Raw genomic sequence first — 18,075 nt, forward strand, 5'->3', positions numbered from 1 at the left:
ACAGAAAAAATAGGACCTCAATTTCCAATGTGAACCAGTGAATACTTCAAGTTCTGAAAGATGATGCATCATCAAACTTCTCTGTCTTGCAACTACACAAATTGTTTGTGAGGTTATTTCACAACTTTTTGCAGTCGTTTTTATGTGTTACACTGCAAGGCACTACTGACTGTAAATTGTCAAATTGCAATTAACTTCCTTTTACTTAATCTTCATGCAAAATATTGTTTAATTGGGGGTGTTCTTAAAGTGAGAGTAAAACATGCTATCAGTTATAGCATTTGTCATTTATTTCTTCTACCATAATTATGGGATGATTATCTCTCTATTCTTCAACATACAACTTTTTCCTCAGCAGAAATTACACTTTCCACTTTTTCAAGGGAACTTGATCACTTTTATAGTTATCTTTAAAGCTAATTTAGTTGCTAATAAACAACTAGCAAATTATTTTACATTAATTATTGTGTGGGAAAAGACATATGCACAAACCAGTCAAAAAATTTTGTCAGCCTTTTTCATATTGCCAAGAAGAAGGCATTGTCACAGTAGCATAGGACTTTTGCCCCTCGGAGTTCTCCTTCTTTTTCTTAAATACGGCCATTAAAATTAAATAAATGATAATGTCAAGTGAATAAAATTTGTATCTTTAAGCAGTTGTACAAACTACAACTATTGATCTCTTTCAGGTCTGTGGAACTCAAAAGTTATTAAGTTCACGCACACTCACATTTAATAAAATGGAATAGAACCTACCCCACAACTTCATTAATAATCATTTATGTTTGGTAAAAAATTAAATTCTTATCATGTATGGACAGTTTCATTTATGTCCCAAAGACATATAAGATTACTCCATATCACACACTTTTAGTTCAAATTTTAAATGAGGTAAACAATGCTTTTGGATGAGCTCTACCAGTTCAGCTTATGAACAGTGACAGCTGAGCTATAAAACAATGTCAGTTTGGAATTTTTTTATTCCTACACTAGGAACTTAAGCACAAATGTACATTCACTGATTTAATCCTTGCCGCTTCTCTTCTTCAAGCATAGCGTCCAATTCATCAGTTAAATTGGCGAGCATATTTCCAATATCATTCAAAACATCAGCAGGTTCTTGTGATGCTGATCTGTAATCATAACAATAATTAAAAAGATGTCATAGAAATAAATATACAAAGTACAGCAATATATAACAGAGAAACCTATAGCAGTTGTGTACGAGACACTGGGTAATATGATAATATGCGATGGAATAAAATTGTGTGTGTGTGTTTTACATTGCAGTGACATATTGACATATTATAAATAATAACTCCTCAGTATATCATACTACATGCCACAAGCTTCATATAAATTCATATCTCACTAGTCATCATTTGTTACAGGGTTCATGTTAAGAGAATTTCCTGTCTGATACATGTCTGCCTGCCACATTGAAGAAGTAGTTTTAAGTTCACCAGATGTCTGTGTAGATACATACTTTGCCAAGATTCAAAACCTCTGTTAAGTTTTATATTTCCAGTTCTACTGCTGGTACTTTCAGAGTCTGTTCATTGATGTCCCTACACTACTCTCATTGCTATCACTCATTTATCACTGTTAAGTAAACTCACTGTTAAGTAGCTCTTAATGAACTATGTTATTTATGCAGGATTGTCACCAAACTTTCTATATTAGCGATGATCTCTCAACAGTGTGACAAACAATGTAAATTTGAAGTGTGTGCAAGCTGCAAATTCAACATCAGAATTCCATGTCAGTTATTCACAACATACTTGAATCCTATGTCAAGCTTACATCATTTTTTTACGATCATATGGTAAAGCTAAAAGATATCGGAAATAAATTGAGTAGGAGTTTAACAAAGTGTGTGAATGTCCTGTTTAACTGACATATTTTTACAAAAATGAAATAAAATTCTTCAAAGTCTGCAGTGCTTACCGGTCTCTTAGTGCCTTCTGACTAGCTGCTAGATCACTTTGTGGATTTTGGACCCTCTTAGAAGGAGTAAACTCTGAAAATTACACAATTTTTTAATGTATCGGTTAACTTCATCAACAAATAAAAAGGAATATATTACAGTCAGTAGATGAATTTGGGTGGGCTATAAGAAGAGGATACAGAGTCACCAGTGGATCAGACAATACAAGAGGATACTGAAGATCTTGGAAACAGAGAGTCAGAGATGAAGAGAGAGGATGAAGAAGATCTGGAAGAAAAGAAAATGCTCTCCACGGAAGGTCTACCGGTCGTCGTATAGAAGTTGTAATAGAAGAAGAAAAGGAGGAGACTAAGATGAAGATGAAAAAGAAGAGGGTTTGGAGTTTTTCATAGCATTGCCATACTTAAAAATAATTAACTGATGCAATGCATTCCAAAATGTTACAGAAAAATGAACTGAACTTGAACTCTTTGATCAGGAAAGAAAGGGAGAGGGAAAGATAAGGGATGTTCAACAGTTGTAGAAGAAAGGAAGCAAGATTAAAGTTTAACACTCCATTGACAGCTAAGTAATCAGAGGTGAAGCACAACTTGTGAACTGGGAAAGTAATTGCCTGTGCCCTGTCCACGGAGCCATCCGTTATCTACACGGTAAACGGCACTTTTGATCTTATTTGTTGTGTGGGCATCTGGTAGTCTCTTCAGATCTTATCACATTTGTGTCAATAGTTCAGTTATTTTAAGCACAGCAAATGTAATACTGAACTATTTCAGCACACCAAATGTAAAACGACATTTCTGAAATGAAAATAGTGATTGGAGGATGACACACAGAAAATCTAAACATGACAACAATTTCAAACAAATGAATGGTTCTGGCTGATATTGAGCTTCTTCAGATAATAACTGCATGCCACAGTTCACTATCTCAAATGTGGAATCCAGACCGTCATTGTGGCCTTTATTTGAAATTATTGTGATTGTGCCAGTCAATAAACTATTTTCATAACAGTCAATTACTGTACATCTTCAGCTCAACCAAAATGTCATTTTTTCCTAAACATGTCAGCCTGTATTTGTCAGCAGGTACTAATTACAAAGAAATTTTGATAACAGGACACAATGCAGCCTAGCACAAACATTTGCGCACTTCACAGTGACACAGCTGCTGCATATCTGAGGAACATCCCCGTGCGCTGTATGACCACTATGCACACTCTCCACAAAGCCAATTGACATGATGACTTATGGGGGTAGGACACCAACTGGCAGACAGGTTCCTAGTCACAGTTGACGTAGCTTACCTTTATTAGCAGACATCGCTAAATTTAGAATGTCACCTGCGTCTGTATGTGAAATGCATAGTGTTCACTGTATGTTAAGCTGCCACATCACTCATTCCTACCATAACTCAAAGTCCACTAATATGCAATATAACATGAAACAAAACACATCGTGGCAAAGACAACACAATATGGTGACAATAATGATAGTATACAGGGCTACGCTTAGTAGTGGTAGTGACTTAAAACGAGTGAATCTTTTGACTTGAAGTAGGACTGTTGATAAGGCATCAATATAGCTATATCCATAGGCGGTATTTTTTCCCCCAATAAAATTTAAATCAAAATGTCAATACTGAGTGCCAATATTTTTGTTTTATATTACTTTTTTTCATGATTTTTGGTAAATATTTGACGTTTATTTAAAATTCTAGTAGAATATAATTTTACTTTCATTGTTTGAAGGCGCTTTCATCATGTCCAATCTTCCTTTTTGAATGTGTGAAGCAAGTACATGTGGCACAAAAGAAGAAGTCTGACTGCACTAGCGGGTGGTGATGCAAATGGAATAACAAGATTTGTGATGTGAAGAAGCAGCACACCAGTTGCATTAAATAATAATTTTTAACACAACTAGTGTGCTACTTCTTCACATCAGAAAATGATGAACAAAAATCTAAATGACAAGATTGTGAGGGGAAACGCTGACGTAATCGGCACTCGGTGCTACCGACAGAAACTGCAACGTTTAGCTTCGCCACACAATTTTGACACTACAGCTGCTAGGTCTCTGGTATTAGGAGAAATGAAAAAACAGGGAAGTCAACATTAAGTGTTTTTGAGAAATCCAATATGTGATGAAAGTGAATGACAGACCCATCGAACACCTTTTATTGTGCCACTTACATGCACTTACCATTGTTAGCAAAGTGGTTATTGCCAAGTGTGAACGTGCATCGTTTTCATGTCAATTCTTGCTCTGAGGGGGATAGGCAGGCTGCTAGCTTGTTGATGTACAGAATATCTAATAATAAATCAATACTTAAATAACAGGCTGTACATTTACAACGTGCAGCCAATATTTTTATAAGCAGGTACATTGATATTTTTTCCGTCAATATATAGATACTTTTCTTTTATATACTGAAGGCCGACAATAATATATTTTTTTTAAATATCGATTATTGGATTTCCGATATTTGTAGAAATATAAACAGTCCCAGTTTGAAGGCAGACCACCATGCCACTCTGGTCTATTCTGCCACTAACATGAGCCACTGCATGACTGCTGTGTCTTTGTGGAGTGTGCAAAGTAATTAACTATCTAGTGAAATACTTATTTTTGCTTGAGTGCTAAAATGACAGCTGGTTTAAAAAAAAAAAAAAAAAAAAAAAAAAAAAAAAAAAAACAGTACATCCATTAGGTCACTTACCTTGTGTGGGATAATCCATTGTCGTAAGTGTCGGATGCGGTCTTGTCACCCTTTGCTTTATAGTTCCTGCATTCTCATTAGCAAAAGGGAGGGAATCTGATTCTGTGCTTGAACTTGACTGTAAAATGAAAATATTTTTTTTTAATCTTGGCCTTTCCCATCTGCAGCTAAATTAAATATACAGAGAAATAAGATTAAAAGCTCAGAACATGTGATGTAATAAAAAGCAGTCACAAAGTATTTGACAGTTGAGACAGTAAATGACAACCTAGTTTCAGCCAAATAGTGACTGCACAACAACGAGATGATGAAGTAAAAAAAATTTCTGTCTAAAGATGACAATTTTTCTGTCATTAACAGAGCACGGACTGCGATGATGAGCTCCGACTGCGTGCTCGATTTGGATTTGCACCGGATCGCTGCCCGCATGCCTCACTGACTGACCAGAAGTTTTCTCGTAAAAGTTTTCTCGTAAAAGATGTCCGGGTCAGAGGATGAGAGGTGTGCAGAGATCGTGCAGCTCCCACGAAATGTAGCAATCCAGATGTCAGTCACAGTCAAGTGCAGAATTTCAACCTTTCAAAAATCTTTTATTTTCATCCAGATTTTGCCTTCTTGTCTAAGATTCAAACTGGGATTTTATGTTTTGGTGTGGGGGTCATTAACAAGTTCCACTCTGATATGATGCAAAAACTGAAAATCACTGTAAATTCAAAAATAATTTGAAAGCACCCCACATTAGCCACTCCCAAAAATTATCCAGATTCAAGAACTGAATATGTGTTAGCTGTGAGAGAAGCAACAACACCTATTATAAACAGGCCTCTGTTAATACAACACACAGATAATTATTTCTGTATCAGTGTGAGTGAGGCAAGCAGCAGAGGATAATAGCAGCAGCCCAGAACTCGACGTGTATCTTTACAGTGAGTAGCAATTTATTCTTTTCATAATTTTTCATTTTTGTAGTTCATAGACATAACTGGCCATGGCTTTGAGTGAGGTACCACTGCAGTATTCACCTGAGAAGTTTGAAACATCATGGATAGCTAAAGTGAGGATTGTGGGACTCAGAACTGAAGCCAGAGCCTACTAGCATAAACGCAACAACACAATCATTTTAAGATACCTGCCCACCTATTTGTGAACAAGAGGGAGTACTGTTTAGCACTACTAAGTACTGCTAAGTGGTGCAACATTCATCCTTTAGTTTGAAAAGGAGTTCCTGTTAATTTAAACTGGACTAGTTTTACTGTGGAGGGCCAACAGTGTTTATTAAACTCTCAGAAATGAACGAGTTGATCGAACTGCCAATACCGACCAGCATCCCAAACTATGACCTGCAGACACTATCGTAAAGTGACTAGTCATGAAAGCAAAAACGAACCGTATAAGTGGGCAGCCATTCTGATATAAGGGATATGTGTGACTGGTTGGTTGGACCTTCCTTAGAGGATAAAAGAGCTGTGTGTGCTCTGATACAGAATTATGGCTCCTCTGATGTATGGGGATGACACATACTGTAGAATACCACATTATACAGCTTTTAAAAGAATGAGGAATGGGGTGCTTTATGTTGCCTCTTAGAAAGATTTCCAACAGTCCACTAAAAATAAACAATCTGTAAAATTCTGTACTAAGGCAAGTGATGACAGACACCGATTGACATGGTGGGCACCATGGATATACAGCATGCAGCACTGCACAAACTCCCCCCCCCCTCCCCAAAAAAAAAAAAAAAAAAAACACTCACACAACATTATTCTGTTAGAACTAAAGTAAGCACATCAATTTGTTGATTTTTATTGCGTGTATCAGTTCCCATTATTTCTTTTATTTATGATAAACAATGTTCTAAAATTATTTCCTTCAACCATCCTAAAGTGTGAGCAGCTCCATGCTCTTATGCAGTCATTTAATTTCACTACCAAGTTAGGACTACTTAGAGCTGATTCTGCATTACAAAGAATGGTGATGGTCACGTTCTCTCTCTCTCTCTCTCTCTCTCTCTCTCTCTCTCACACACACACACACACACACACACACACACACACACTTCTATGATGAAGTGATAAAACTGTTAAAAGCAGTTAACTTAATGACATGGTAAGCATCCACATTCAGGAACAGACTTGTACTTATTTCTGTTCATCTCTAATATTTGTAGAAAGAAAATGCTGCCACTCAAATTGCTGAAAAGGCAGTACAACAATCAAATACCGAAATTGTGCAGTGCCATGTGTCACTCTTTATCTGCAGTTTCACGTATTGCAACTATTTTTGCGGTATAAAAATGATAAATGTTTGAGGCACATCATTTTAAATAGTTCAGTAGCAGTTTTCTAGTCCATAACTTAACACAGATATTACAGGTGTAATAGTTGTTATGAAAATAGAGAAGACATTAAACATTCAGTAGAGCTCAGAGTCTTACTTTAAAACTGGCATCAGAGCCGTTACGCCCCTGCTGCATCGCAAGACTGGCTATAAGCTCCTGCTCGACACTGGCAGCGTGTGCTTCAGAAGTTGTAGGCATGTTACTCCAGGATCGACTCATGGTCGACAACTCTCGCAGTCCCGGCGGTGAGGGCGGGGCCGGTGGAGGTGGGAGGGGCAAGTCGGGCTCTGCCAGGTCGTCGCCAGTCCCGCTCGGGTATGCCGGCAGTGACAAGGGTGACACTGACGTACCCCGGTCGGTCGAATGGAGATCCACAGTTACTACAGTAGTTCGTCCACCACTACCGGGAACATCTGCAGTAGCTCTCGGCACTGGCCCACTACAGTCTATTACGACGTCCGCTTCGCCGGTCCTCGACGACTGCCTCTTCGGTGGTGACGGTGGCCGTTTCTTTTGCGTCATCCTCGGGCTTTCGTTGCCGGTGCCACCCGAATACCGATCCAGGTCGTACTTGCTAACATCTATAAGGTCTCTCGGTAAGCTTTTGTAGTACGTGCTGCCGGGCTTCTCAAAATCGGGGACGGCAAATGTCGACCCGTCGTTACGTGTCTTTGCGACTATTTTTGCGACGGGTCTCGGACGGACCAGTCCCCTGGGTCTCGGCAGTGTGCCACCTCCCTCGTGCAGGGCAACTGCTTCATTTGTCGGAGTAATATCTCCGTCGTCGTAACTGCGTGGTCGCCATCCTCCGGGCCCGTGGACGGCGTGCTGGTAGTAGAAAGTCTGTGTGTTATCTGCACTAAATGTGTGGTGTGTCCTCTCACTGCCATCTTCTAAACTTTCCAGTGACTTTCCTCGACCACCACGAATCTGTAAACAATACAGATTGATACGTCGATATTAACAAATCGTCTATAACTTGATGAACTTGAACATTTAATAAACTTTACTCATTATGGGAAAATATAAGTTAACATTTCGTTTTGTGCTATCTAAAATCCAAAAAACACTCAAAATGTAATCTATTCTGAATGACAGATCAGTGAAATCAACACAAAGACACTAATTTTGTTTTTCTCATTGCTCTAGCTCCTTTATCATATTTCCTATTAATCATGCACATTAAAAGCATGCATATGTTATGATAAATATGACAAATCTCACTTAATTTATGAAATAAAAACTTAAAACATACACAGCCTTTTCTATGCACATATGTTTAAGCACAGTTAGCAGTAACATCATATTAATATGCAAAAAGGCTCACAAACAGGAATTGTGCGATTCTAAGAACATGTGCAGTTGGGTGTGGCATAACACATTTTGTGCTGAAAATGACACATTAATTTATCTATAGTAAAGAGTCTGGATAAAATACACACAAAACTGACCTCTTTGGTGTTCCCTTAGCTGTTAGAGTACACTTTCCTTATTGTAGTAGTAGGAGTTTCTCCTGTGCTATGTGATAATTATTGCTTTTACTAAAATGTCCTGTATAACAATTTGATTCGGGTAGATGAGGCATCGAACAGCAGACAGGCACCTTTAAAAGTAGACAGTTGGAAAAGACCAGCTTTTGGACAAAGTCCTCCATCAGATGAGAGACAAACACAGACATTCACAACTCACACAGGCATGGCTTCTATCAACTCCAGCACAGTGTGTATGTGTGTGTGTGTGTGTGTGAGAGAGAGAGAGAGAGAGAGAGAGAGAGAGAGAGAGAGAGAGAGCCTCATCCGATAAAGGGGTTTCTCTGAAAGCCGATATTTACCAGTAGTCTATTTTTAAATGAGTCTGCCTGGCACTTCTCTACGTGGTTAGCAGCAATCCATCCATGATTGATGTTTTATAGAAACTCTGTCTGAGAATCTAGCACAAAATCTGAACAAGTTCCAGTCATATGTTAAGTGCACGAGCAGCAACACACAACTTCATTGTGTGATAGTGATGGTAATGTTACTGATGACAGTGCCACTAAAGCTGAGTTACTGCAGGTGGTTTCCAGAAATTTCTTCACCAGCAAAGGTGCAGTAAATATTCCAGAATTCAAATCGAAAACTGCTGTCAACATGAGAAACTTATAAATATATACCATCAGTGTAATGAAGCAACTTAAGCCACTTAATAAGGCAAGTCTTTCAGTTCAGATTGTATACCAATTAAGTTCCTTTCAGAGTATGCTGATGTAATAGCTCCATATTTAACTATCATATACAACTGCTCACGCAGCTAAAGATCCATTCCTAAAGATTGAAAAGTTGCACAGGTCACATCAATATTCTAGAAAGGAAACAGGGTAATCCTCTGAATTATAGACCAACATAAGATTTTAGAACATACACGGTGTTTTAACATTATGAAATATCTCAAAGAAAATTGTCTATTGATGCATAGTCAGCATGGATTCAGAAAATATCATTCTTGTGAAACACGACTGGCCCTTTATTCACACAAAGTAGTGAGTTCTGTTGACAGGGGATCTCAAGTTATTTCTTTATTTCGAGAAGGCATCTCACACTGTCCATTACAAGCAGCTCATAGTCAAATTGCAAATCTATGAAATATCATCTCAGTTATGCAACTAGATCCATGATTTCTTGTCTGAAAGGACGCAGTTCATAGTAATTAATGGGAAGCCATCAATGAAATATGAATGATACCTGACATTCCACAAGGAAGTGTTATAGGCCCTCTGATCTATATAAACTATTCGGGAGGCAAAGTGAACAGTTGTCTCAGATTGTTTGCAGATGATCCTCTCATTTACCACTGAGTAAAGTCATCAGAAGACCAGTACAAATTAAAAAAAAAAAAAAAAGTACTTATACAAGATATCTTTACAGTGCGAAATGTGACAGGTTACCCTGAACAATAAAAAGTGTGAGGTCACTCACATGAGTACTAAAAAGAATCCATTAAAATTTGGTTACATGATGAACAACACAAATTTGAAGGTTGTCCATTCAACTAAATATCTAGGAATCACAATTACAAACAACTTAAATTGAAACTGTGAAACAGATAATGCTGAGGGGAAGGCGGACCAAAGACTGTTTTATTAGCAGAACTCTTAGAAGATGCAACAAGATTACTGAATAGACTGCCTACACTACACTTGCCTGTACTCTGCTAGAGCACTGCTGTCAGTATTGGATCCTTACTGGATAGGACTGTGGAGGACATCAAAAAAGGTTCAGAGAAGGGCAATTCATTTTGTACTTTCACAAATGCGGAGAGAGACTGTCCAAGACATCATAGGCGAGCTGGGGTGGCAATTATTAAAACAAAAGGCATCTTTCTTTGTGAGATCTTTTCACAAAATTCAACCACAAAATTTCTCCCCAAATGCTGCCCAAATGCTGAAAAGATTTTGTGAACTCCCACCTACATAAGAAGTAATGACCACTGTAGTAGAATCAGAGCTTGCACCGAGCGACGTGGTGCATTGGTTAGCACACTGGACTTGCATTCGGGAGGACAACAGTTCAAACATGCTTCCGGCCATCCCGATTTAGGTTTTCCACGATTTCCATAAATCGCTTCATGCAAATGCTGGGATGATTCCTTTGAAAACTTCCTTCCCCATCCTTCCCTAACCCAATGGGACTGATGACCTAGCTGTCCTCCTCCAAATCGATCAACCGACCAAACAACCAGAGCTTGCACAGAAAGATTTAGGTGTTCATTTTTCCTGTGTACTTTAGTGGAGAGTGTAATGGTCAAGAAATAGTCTGAAAGTGGTTCTGTGAACCCCCTACCAAGGACTTGGATGTAAATTGCAGAGTATGCACTCGGATGTAAATTGTGGAGTATTGACATCGATGTGACTCACAGATTGCACTAATAGTTTTCTGTTGAGGGCAACTGCATATTTCTGAAACAAACCGCAGGAAGGAGAGGGACTTAACCTTCTCAAAATAAAATACTGTTACTTGCAGAAAGCAGGGCATCATAGCTCAGATTGACCAGTTGTGAAACTGACATGTTGAAAGGACATAAAGTGGTGTACGGCAACACTCCAATCACCTCGTAGGGAAGTTTGAGAAGGCTGAGTCACCCTCCTTCCTGTATATTTTACTGACAAATGTACATCTGAAGATGTAATTTGAAATAATGAAACCCGTCATGTTCCTGTAAAAGTTCATACACAGCTGAAAGCGGTTTAATTCAGAAACATGAATCAGATCATACTGTTATTCCATTCTAGATTTTCCGTTGTTTCTTCTGTTTTGTTCATACGCTGTTTTGGATTAAGAAATTTTGTAAATTTGTAAACTGGAAACCAACTGAACTTTTGTGGTAAGTTAAAACTATAGACTGGACCCACACCCAAACTGGGACATGTGCATTTTGCAGACAAAACACTATGAGGTGCTCCATCACAGAATTTTAACAGATCATGAGGGCCCCTCCAGATTTTCCACAGAAATAATTTCCATATAGTATTATTATGTAGAGAATGTTTAATGAAGCATCAACATCAAGGTAATAAATAAAGAGAAGATAGAAGTCATACCAGTTCTTCGAAACAAGACATTCAAAATGGAACTTATCGTCAAAGTCATATTTATCTTAGCGTGTTTGTGAAAGCCTATTAGTGTAGACTGTTTGTGGTAACATTTTTCCTAGATGCTCCCATTGTAAATGCCACTGAACTCCCCCCTGTGCACATACCAGTGTGGTCTGTCCTAACTACATTCACAGCTTTTCTGAGTCCATGCACAATTCCTCTTCCATATCATCAACATCCATATCACTGCATACCACTGTTGGCTGTCAGGCTCCAGCATGCAAGAGAGCAGGGGGAGGGGGTGGGGCTCCTCACTCAGGATTTAGAGCATTCTCGAAAAATGGTTGTTCCCGTGTTGGAAACAGAGCGGTAAACACGTGCCAGCAGCTAAACAGTGGAAGTAGTTTTACATGTTGCCCTGCTTTCAATTTTGTACAATTTTTCTGTGATTGGATAATAATAAGTGGCAGTGGATGAGTGCATGCACCAGCTTCTGTAACAACAAATATACAACATTAATCGCAGGGCCACATGTGAAACAATTCACGTGATTTGTCAGCTGGTGGGTTCAGTGCACAGCATTCTGTACAACTATTACTACCAACAAACTTGCAGAACACACAAATTAACTTATTATTTACTTATATACTCTCCACACCTCTCACTTCTCCCGCCCACAACCAATCACCTGTTGTTCTGTCTATTTTGCTCTCATTCCTTCTATTCCTTAATTTCTTTATTATTTTTACTTCTAATTGTCTCTTCCTTTTCTAATTTCATATAAAATCCACAATTATGTAGATCAAGGCAATCAGGTAGATGTAGAATTTCTCAACTGCCTAAGAGCATTTGACCGAATATTGCACTGAAGCTTGTTAACAGAAGTATGTTTGGAGGTATCAAACAAATTTTTATGAGTAGGCTGAGGATTTCTTGGTAAGGAGAGTACAGTGTCATATCTTGGGTGGGAGAGCCATTAACATATATAAAAGTAACTTGAGGTGTGCCTCAGGGAAGTGTACTGGGACACTTTTATTCTGTTGTATATCAGTGACCTGGCAGGCCACATTTACAGTAACATCAGGCTTTTTGAAGATGATGCAGTTCTCTGTAATGAAGCACTATCAAAAAAAGGTTGCAAAAATACTGCCTCATATCTCAGCAAGATTTCAAAGTGCTGAAAAGAACAGCAACTTACTTTAAAATGTTTACAAATATAAAATTCAGCACCTCACAAAAGACAGAAACATAGTAGCATAAAATATCAAGTAACAGTCAGAAACAGTCAAATCACACAAATACCTGGTTGTTACAATTTGTGGAGACTTGAAATTGAATAATCACATAGGCTCAGGGGCAGGTAAAGCAGATCTCAAACTTTAGTTTGTCAGTAGGATACTGGGAAAATATAGTAAGTCAACAAAGGAGACTGATGCACAATATGCCACAGTACATTGCTCGAGCGTGTGGGACCATTGTCAGTAGAACTAAACGGGAATATTGAACATGTACAAATGAGGGCGCAGTGACACAGAAAAGCTGAAAAACTCGATTCAGCAGATTCGCAAAGACGGATGCTGGCTATGCCTACCCTACAAAAGCCTACTGAAGTAGTATTGAGAACCGTTATTATGTGAGGAGTGTATGAATACGGTACAGTCTCCTATGTATTTCTCCCAAAATGACTGAAAAGAGACAGTTGATCTAATTACTGTGCACACAGAGACATTTTAGGTGCAATTCTTCCTGCAAGCCATATGTGAATGGAACAGAATGTGGAAAAATGGGAAGTACCCTCTGAGATGCACCACAACAATTTTCAGAACACGAATGTACAGTAGATAACTACTCACTTTTTCTCTTCTACCACACACAAACTAAATGTGGCACCAGCTCACTAATGTATTATCTTTGATGTGTTACTTTCTCTGCGACAGCTTCTCCTTCAGCTTTTGGTCCCTTCCTTGTCATAACAAATTGGTCCTTCATAATCTAGCACTAAGTGATTTTCTCTCCCCCCCCCCCCCCCCAACCATCCTGCTACTTTCCAACCCACCACAATAAATTCCTCTTTCTTCCCAGAAGAAGGACCTACGGTTCTAAAAGCTACGGGTTTTGTGTTCAATACCATCAGTATCGGGAGTTGCACCTCCTGAAGGTACGTCCTGGCTCTTTGTGAAAGTAACAGTTCCTTAAATTTATACGTCCTCCCTGTTACTAGTTTCCTTGCTGGTTTGCTATTCTGTCTCTCCCTTGCATTCCTGTTCCAACTTACTCTATTTCCATCTTCTCCACTTTCTCTCTCTCACTCCCTTTCTTCCCCTCCACCTCTACTGATACTTTAATATTTACACACTTTTCCTAGACACCCCTCATTATTTCGAGTGAGTTGGTACCAGTCATCAGCGTAGTGCACAGAGGGCCTCACATCGCCCTCCTCATTTTACCTTTCTACCTCCTTGGTCATTGTCACATTTTTTAAAACTATTTTTCTCTCATCAGTACCCCTAGAAGTTTCCTCCCCCCCTCACTTCACCTGATGTTTACCTCACTTTAAATTGCAGAAGTAGGGAACTATGAAGGAATGTGTCCACAATCCAAATTCATACAATACTTTTCCAACTTGAAATAAGTTGTGGGGTTCAAAAACAAAGCAATCAATAGTTACATAATTTTACATGTATGTAGCTTTCTTTGGAAAATTTATTCAGGTCATTTGGTTGGAATGTGAAGATGTAGAAATGCAAAACAAAAAATAATTGTAGTCAGCGACTAGTGAAAAAAAGGAAAAGACTGAAAAACAAGTAGCTCACCATAAGATATTGTTAATAGGCTGGCAGAAATTAAAATCAAAAAATATGTTTAAAAACAATGGATTACAAAACATTATTACATCAAGTATTTTATTGATGAAGTTTTATTTACGAATATCTAAACAACTTGACACAGTTCTTGGAATCGCACAAACACTGTCGTTAATTGAGGTCAAGGTTAACTGAGTGCATGACTACCTTAATGGGGACAATATCTGGACAGTACATGGGTTGGAAGTACGGTGTTGTGATTGTGCTAAACATGTGATGGCTGCCCTCAATCTCCCAGGGCTGATGAAATGTGTGGAACGTCCTGTGCACGCCAGGCGGGTAACAATCACCCTCGTCCGGAGAATGCAAGCCGCTGGGCGATCCGATCAACACCTCCTTGAAGAATCGGGACAAAAACAAAATCGCAACACGTGCAGAAGAAACTAAAAAAATAACATGTAAAGTTGCCTCCTAACAGCATGGCAGGACAATTATGCATCTCAGCTGTGGTGCAAAAAAGATATTGAGCATGTTTACTTCAATTGGTAGAACTGTTTGTCTACAGCAATTGTCTACAATAACTGTCAAATCTCTTGACACTTTATGTCTTTACCTTAATGACATATTAATTGTGATACTTTTTAGTCTTTGCACCAGCTGAAGACTATGGAAATAGGACATGCATAATCAGTCTGTCAGTGAGGTGTATCTAAAGGCTATACAATAAACAAAAATTAATCTGTTAACATTCATTAACATATGAGTTTATGTCTATGAGGAAAGAACTTCAAATAACACATAAAACATAAGCAACAAATAGGCAAGCATACAGTGCAAAAAAATTAATGACAGATAAAAAGTTTGGGAGTCACATGCATGTTAACATACTTGCCATCTACTATGCAAAACAGCTTCTTTACAATTCAACTGTGGGTTATAAAACAGAATACAATATACTAAGTTAATGCTGACTGTTTAATGGATTTTTCAACTTTTAGTTCCACAGCTAATATTATTACGGATTCTCTAATTTTTTCTATAATATGAATGAAGCCACATCTTCAACATTTTCTTTATAGTACATGTCTGTTACATATTTGTGAGGATCCATTAATAATTTTCTTGATCTTTTTACAGGCAAAGTCTTCATAACTTTTCTTCTCTGAATGTACAAAGCAGCTAAAAGTAGCAGCTATAATTAGAACTGTTAAATGTGTCTTAATCCATATTATCCATATTTCTCATTGCAATATTGAAAATAACATCTGTGAAAAATTTTTCACTTCAATATTGCATAATCAGAGATTCGTAGGATTTTAGTTGAGAAGGGACTGTCCTCAAGCAGGTCATTACGAACACCACAGTGCTTTACTAGTAGTGGTTCTGTTGCAAGTGGTATGCCGTTGCTTCCTCTGGCCTTCAGAATGAGGTCTTCAGAATGATTTATTTAGCCTGTACTAGCTTTAGTGTGGACTCAAAATACTACTAGTAATAAAAGAATTTGTTACATTGTTTATGATTACTACAGTATGTCTGTAGATTTTTGCATGGAAGGGTGCGGATCTTTGCTCACTCCCTTATTCTTCTTCTGAAACTTTATATTGTGAACAATCTAATAGTAAGCAGAAACTAAATCTTGAGTGGCATACATTTGTAATTATCTAACTAGTTTCACCACTGAAGCATTCTATGTGTAACTGCTAGATAGCATTCTTTACTTTATAATCATAATGATTTAAAATGCAGTGAAAAACTTAAATATTAATGGACAGATACACAGTGAAAAGCTTTGCACTCAACACAAGTTCCTAGTAGACTCTTCCTACCTGGGATGGCCCAGCAAGGGATGGCTGTGGAGGAAATCTCTTTCCAGCTCTTATGTCCTTCACACGTTTAATTGCCAGGAGAATCTTCTTTTGGTGACCCAGTTTCACAATGCCGATGTCCTCCAGGTCCTCCCATGTGAGTTGAGTGACATCTTCAACAGTTTTATAACACTGTTGATGCAGTGCCGGACCATATTCTTCCAAACGTAGCAGTCGCAACCATTCGTCTAGTGAACCCTACAGTTAATACCGAGATAAGAGCATTAGTGTTTCTTTGATTACTCCCTTGACATGAAAGCATACTGAATAGATTCAATATCAATGAATAATATTTTAAAATATGGTTGCAACTGATGAATGAGAGATGAGATATAAAACTTGAGAAAAAGAAAAAAGGAACACCAGAGTAAATACAAAATAAGCAAAGAAAAAATGGAAAGTCGTATTTCAGGAAATAAGGCTGAAAAAAAGGAAAGAGCATAAAATGTCGTGTAAGAGGGTCGAGATGGCAAAAACCGTGAAGATGTGTCAACTTTTGTGATTTTGCCTCATATTTTGAACAAAACTCTGTTTTATATGGTCCCTGCTTAAAACTTTACATCAGTTACAGAGTTATGACCACCACTCTGCTTCTTACTAAGTTGCATTAACAAATGTCCATTCTATAATTGTTTTGAGATTGCAAGAATCATATCAAGTATACTTTAAGAAATCAAAACTAAATTGAAAGGGTCAGAAGGATGAAAATGTCAAACATATCCAGAAATAATGATTTTCTTTAGTTTCCGCATTCAGCCTGAATCAAAAAAGCCCAAATTGCTATTTTCTGCTGCTAGAGGAGCCTACACAGATGTAAAAAACCACACTGAGGGTGCAAGAAGGAAGCAGCGCCACTGGAGACAATTGTGCCCGAGCTACAGTTACGGCACGATTTGACGAGAAAAAGAATCAGACCGGCAATACGAGACGAGTACGGCAACCGTCTGGTACGGTATCGACACCACTAAGCACGTGCACATTACATAATCTGACTGTATTAATTGTGAATAACTTACAGGAATATAGTCTGGCAGTCCATCAGAAATATTAAGTTGAGCAATTTCAGCCTTTAGTTTCTTCCTATGGTTTGGTTTCTTGATTCCAATGGCTGTGAGATCCTATAAAAAGGCAAACATCATTCATTTTTCATTCTTCGTATATAATATCTATAGTTTCAACAAAATGAATTAGGGAAGATCGATAGCTGTCATACAAAGGAGGTGTCGATTGGGAGACAGGTACATTTAAGAGTAGACTAACGTCTCAGACACAGTCCTCCACTGTGTTTTAAAAAAAAATACACATACACTTTCATACATGTCTAACTGCACACTTATGTCCTCTGTCATCTCTCAGCTGAGGCGAGTAGTGATGTCCGCCGGGACGGGTAGTGAGGATAGTGAGGGTGTGTGTGAGGCTGGGAAGGAGATAGGAGCAGGTGGAGGCCCCTGTTTCCAGTCCATCTCACACGTCTCCTGTCCCCCTGTGCACTGTGCACCTGAATAGACCTTTCCCCTTTTATTCTCCTCCCCTCTCCACCAGCAGAACTGCACCTAGCAGCCCACCGTCTCGTATTCTCCCGGAAAGCACTTTGGCGTCTGTCCCCCACCGATACTCTGCTGTCCCTCACCTTCCCCACTGCACTTCTAGTGTACCCTCTGCTACGCAGTGTGGCGGAGATCGTCACTCACTTCAGTGGGGCCTCACTGCCCAGTGATGACAGAGGTAAATGTGCAAGTTGCAGATGTAGGAATGTGTGTGTTTTGCTAAGACAGCTTAGTCTCCTTTTAAATGTGCCTGTCTGCCACTCAGCACCTCCTACCTCCTCAGTGTGC

At 38.5% G+C, this 18,075-nt stretch overlaps 1 protein-coding gene across 6 annotated transcripts in view; it reads right to left on the minus strand.

The window, feature by feature from the left end:
- Positions 1–268: 268 nt before the first annotated feature.
- Positions 269–18,075, minus strand: part of LOC126237526 (caskin-2) — a 445,207-nt gene continuing 427,400 nt past the window's right edge. For 5 of the 6 annotated variants that reach the window (XM_049947703.1, XM_049947701.1, XM_049947702.1 and 2 more), the window contains 7 exons: positions 17,257–17,358; positions 16,202–16,438; positions 14,583–14,771; positions 7,098–7,931; positions 4,664–4,781; positions 1,948–2,020; positions 269–1,133 (listed from right to left, as the gene is read on the minus strand). In XM_049947703.1, coding sequence (XP_049803660.1) covers positions 1,016–1,133; positions 1,948–2,020; positions 4,664–4,781; positions 7,098–7,931; positions 14,583–14,771; positions 16,202–16,438; positions 17,257–17,358 — 1,671 coding nt within the window. In that variant the 3' untranslated portion in view covers positions 269–1,015. The remainder of the gene's footprint in view (positions 1,134–1,947; positions 2,021–4,663; positions 4,782–7,097; positions 7,932–14,582; positions 14,772–16,201; positions 16,439–17,256; positions 17,359–18,075) is intronic. The other variant, XM_049947707.1, reaches the window with a different exon arrangement.

Source organism: Schistocerca nitens, chromosome 2, assembly GCF_023898315.1.
Source record: "Schistocerca nitens isolate TAMUIC-IGC-003100 chromosome 2, iqSchNite1.1, whole genome shotgun sequence".
Taxonomy (NCBI): Eukaryota; Metazoa; Arthropoda; class Insecta; order Orthoptera; family Acrididae; genus Schistocerca; species Schistocerca nitens.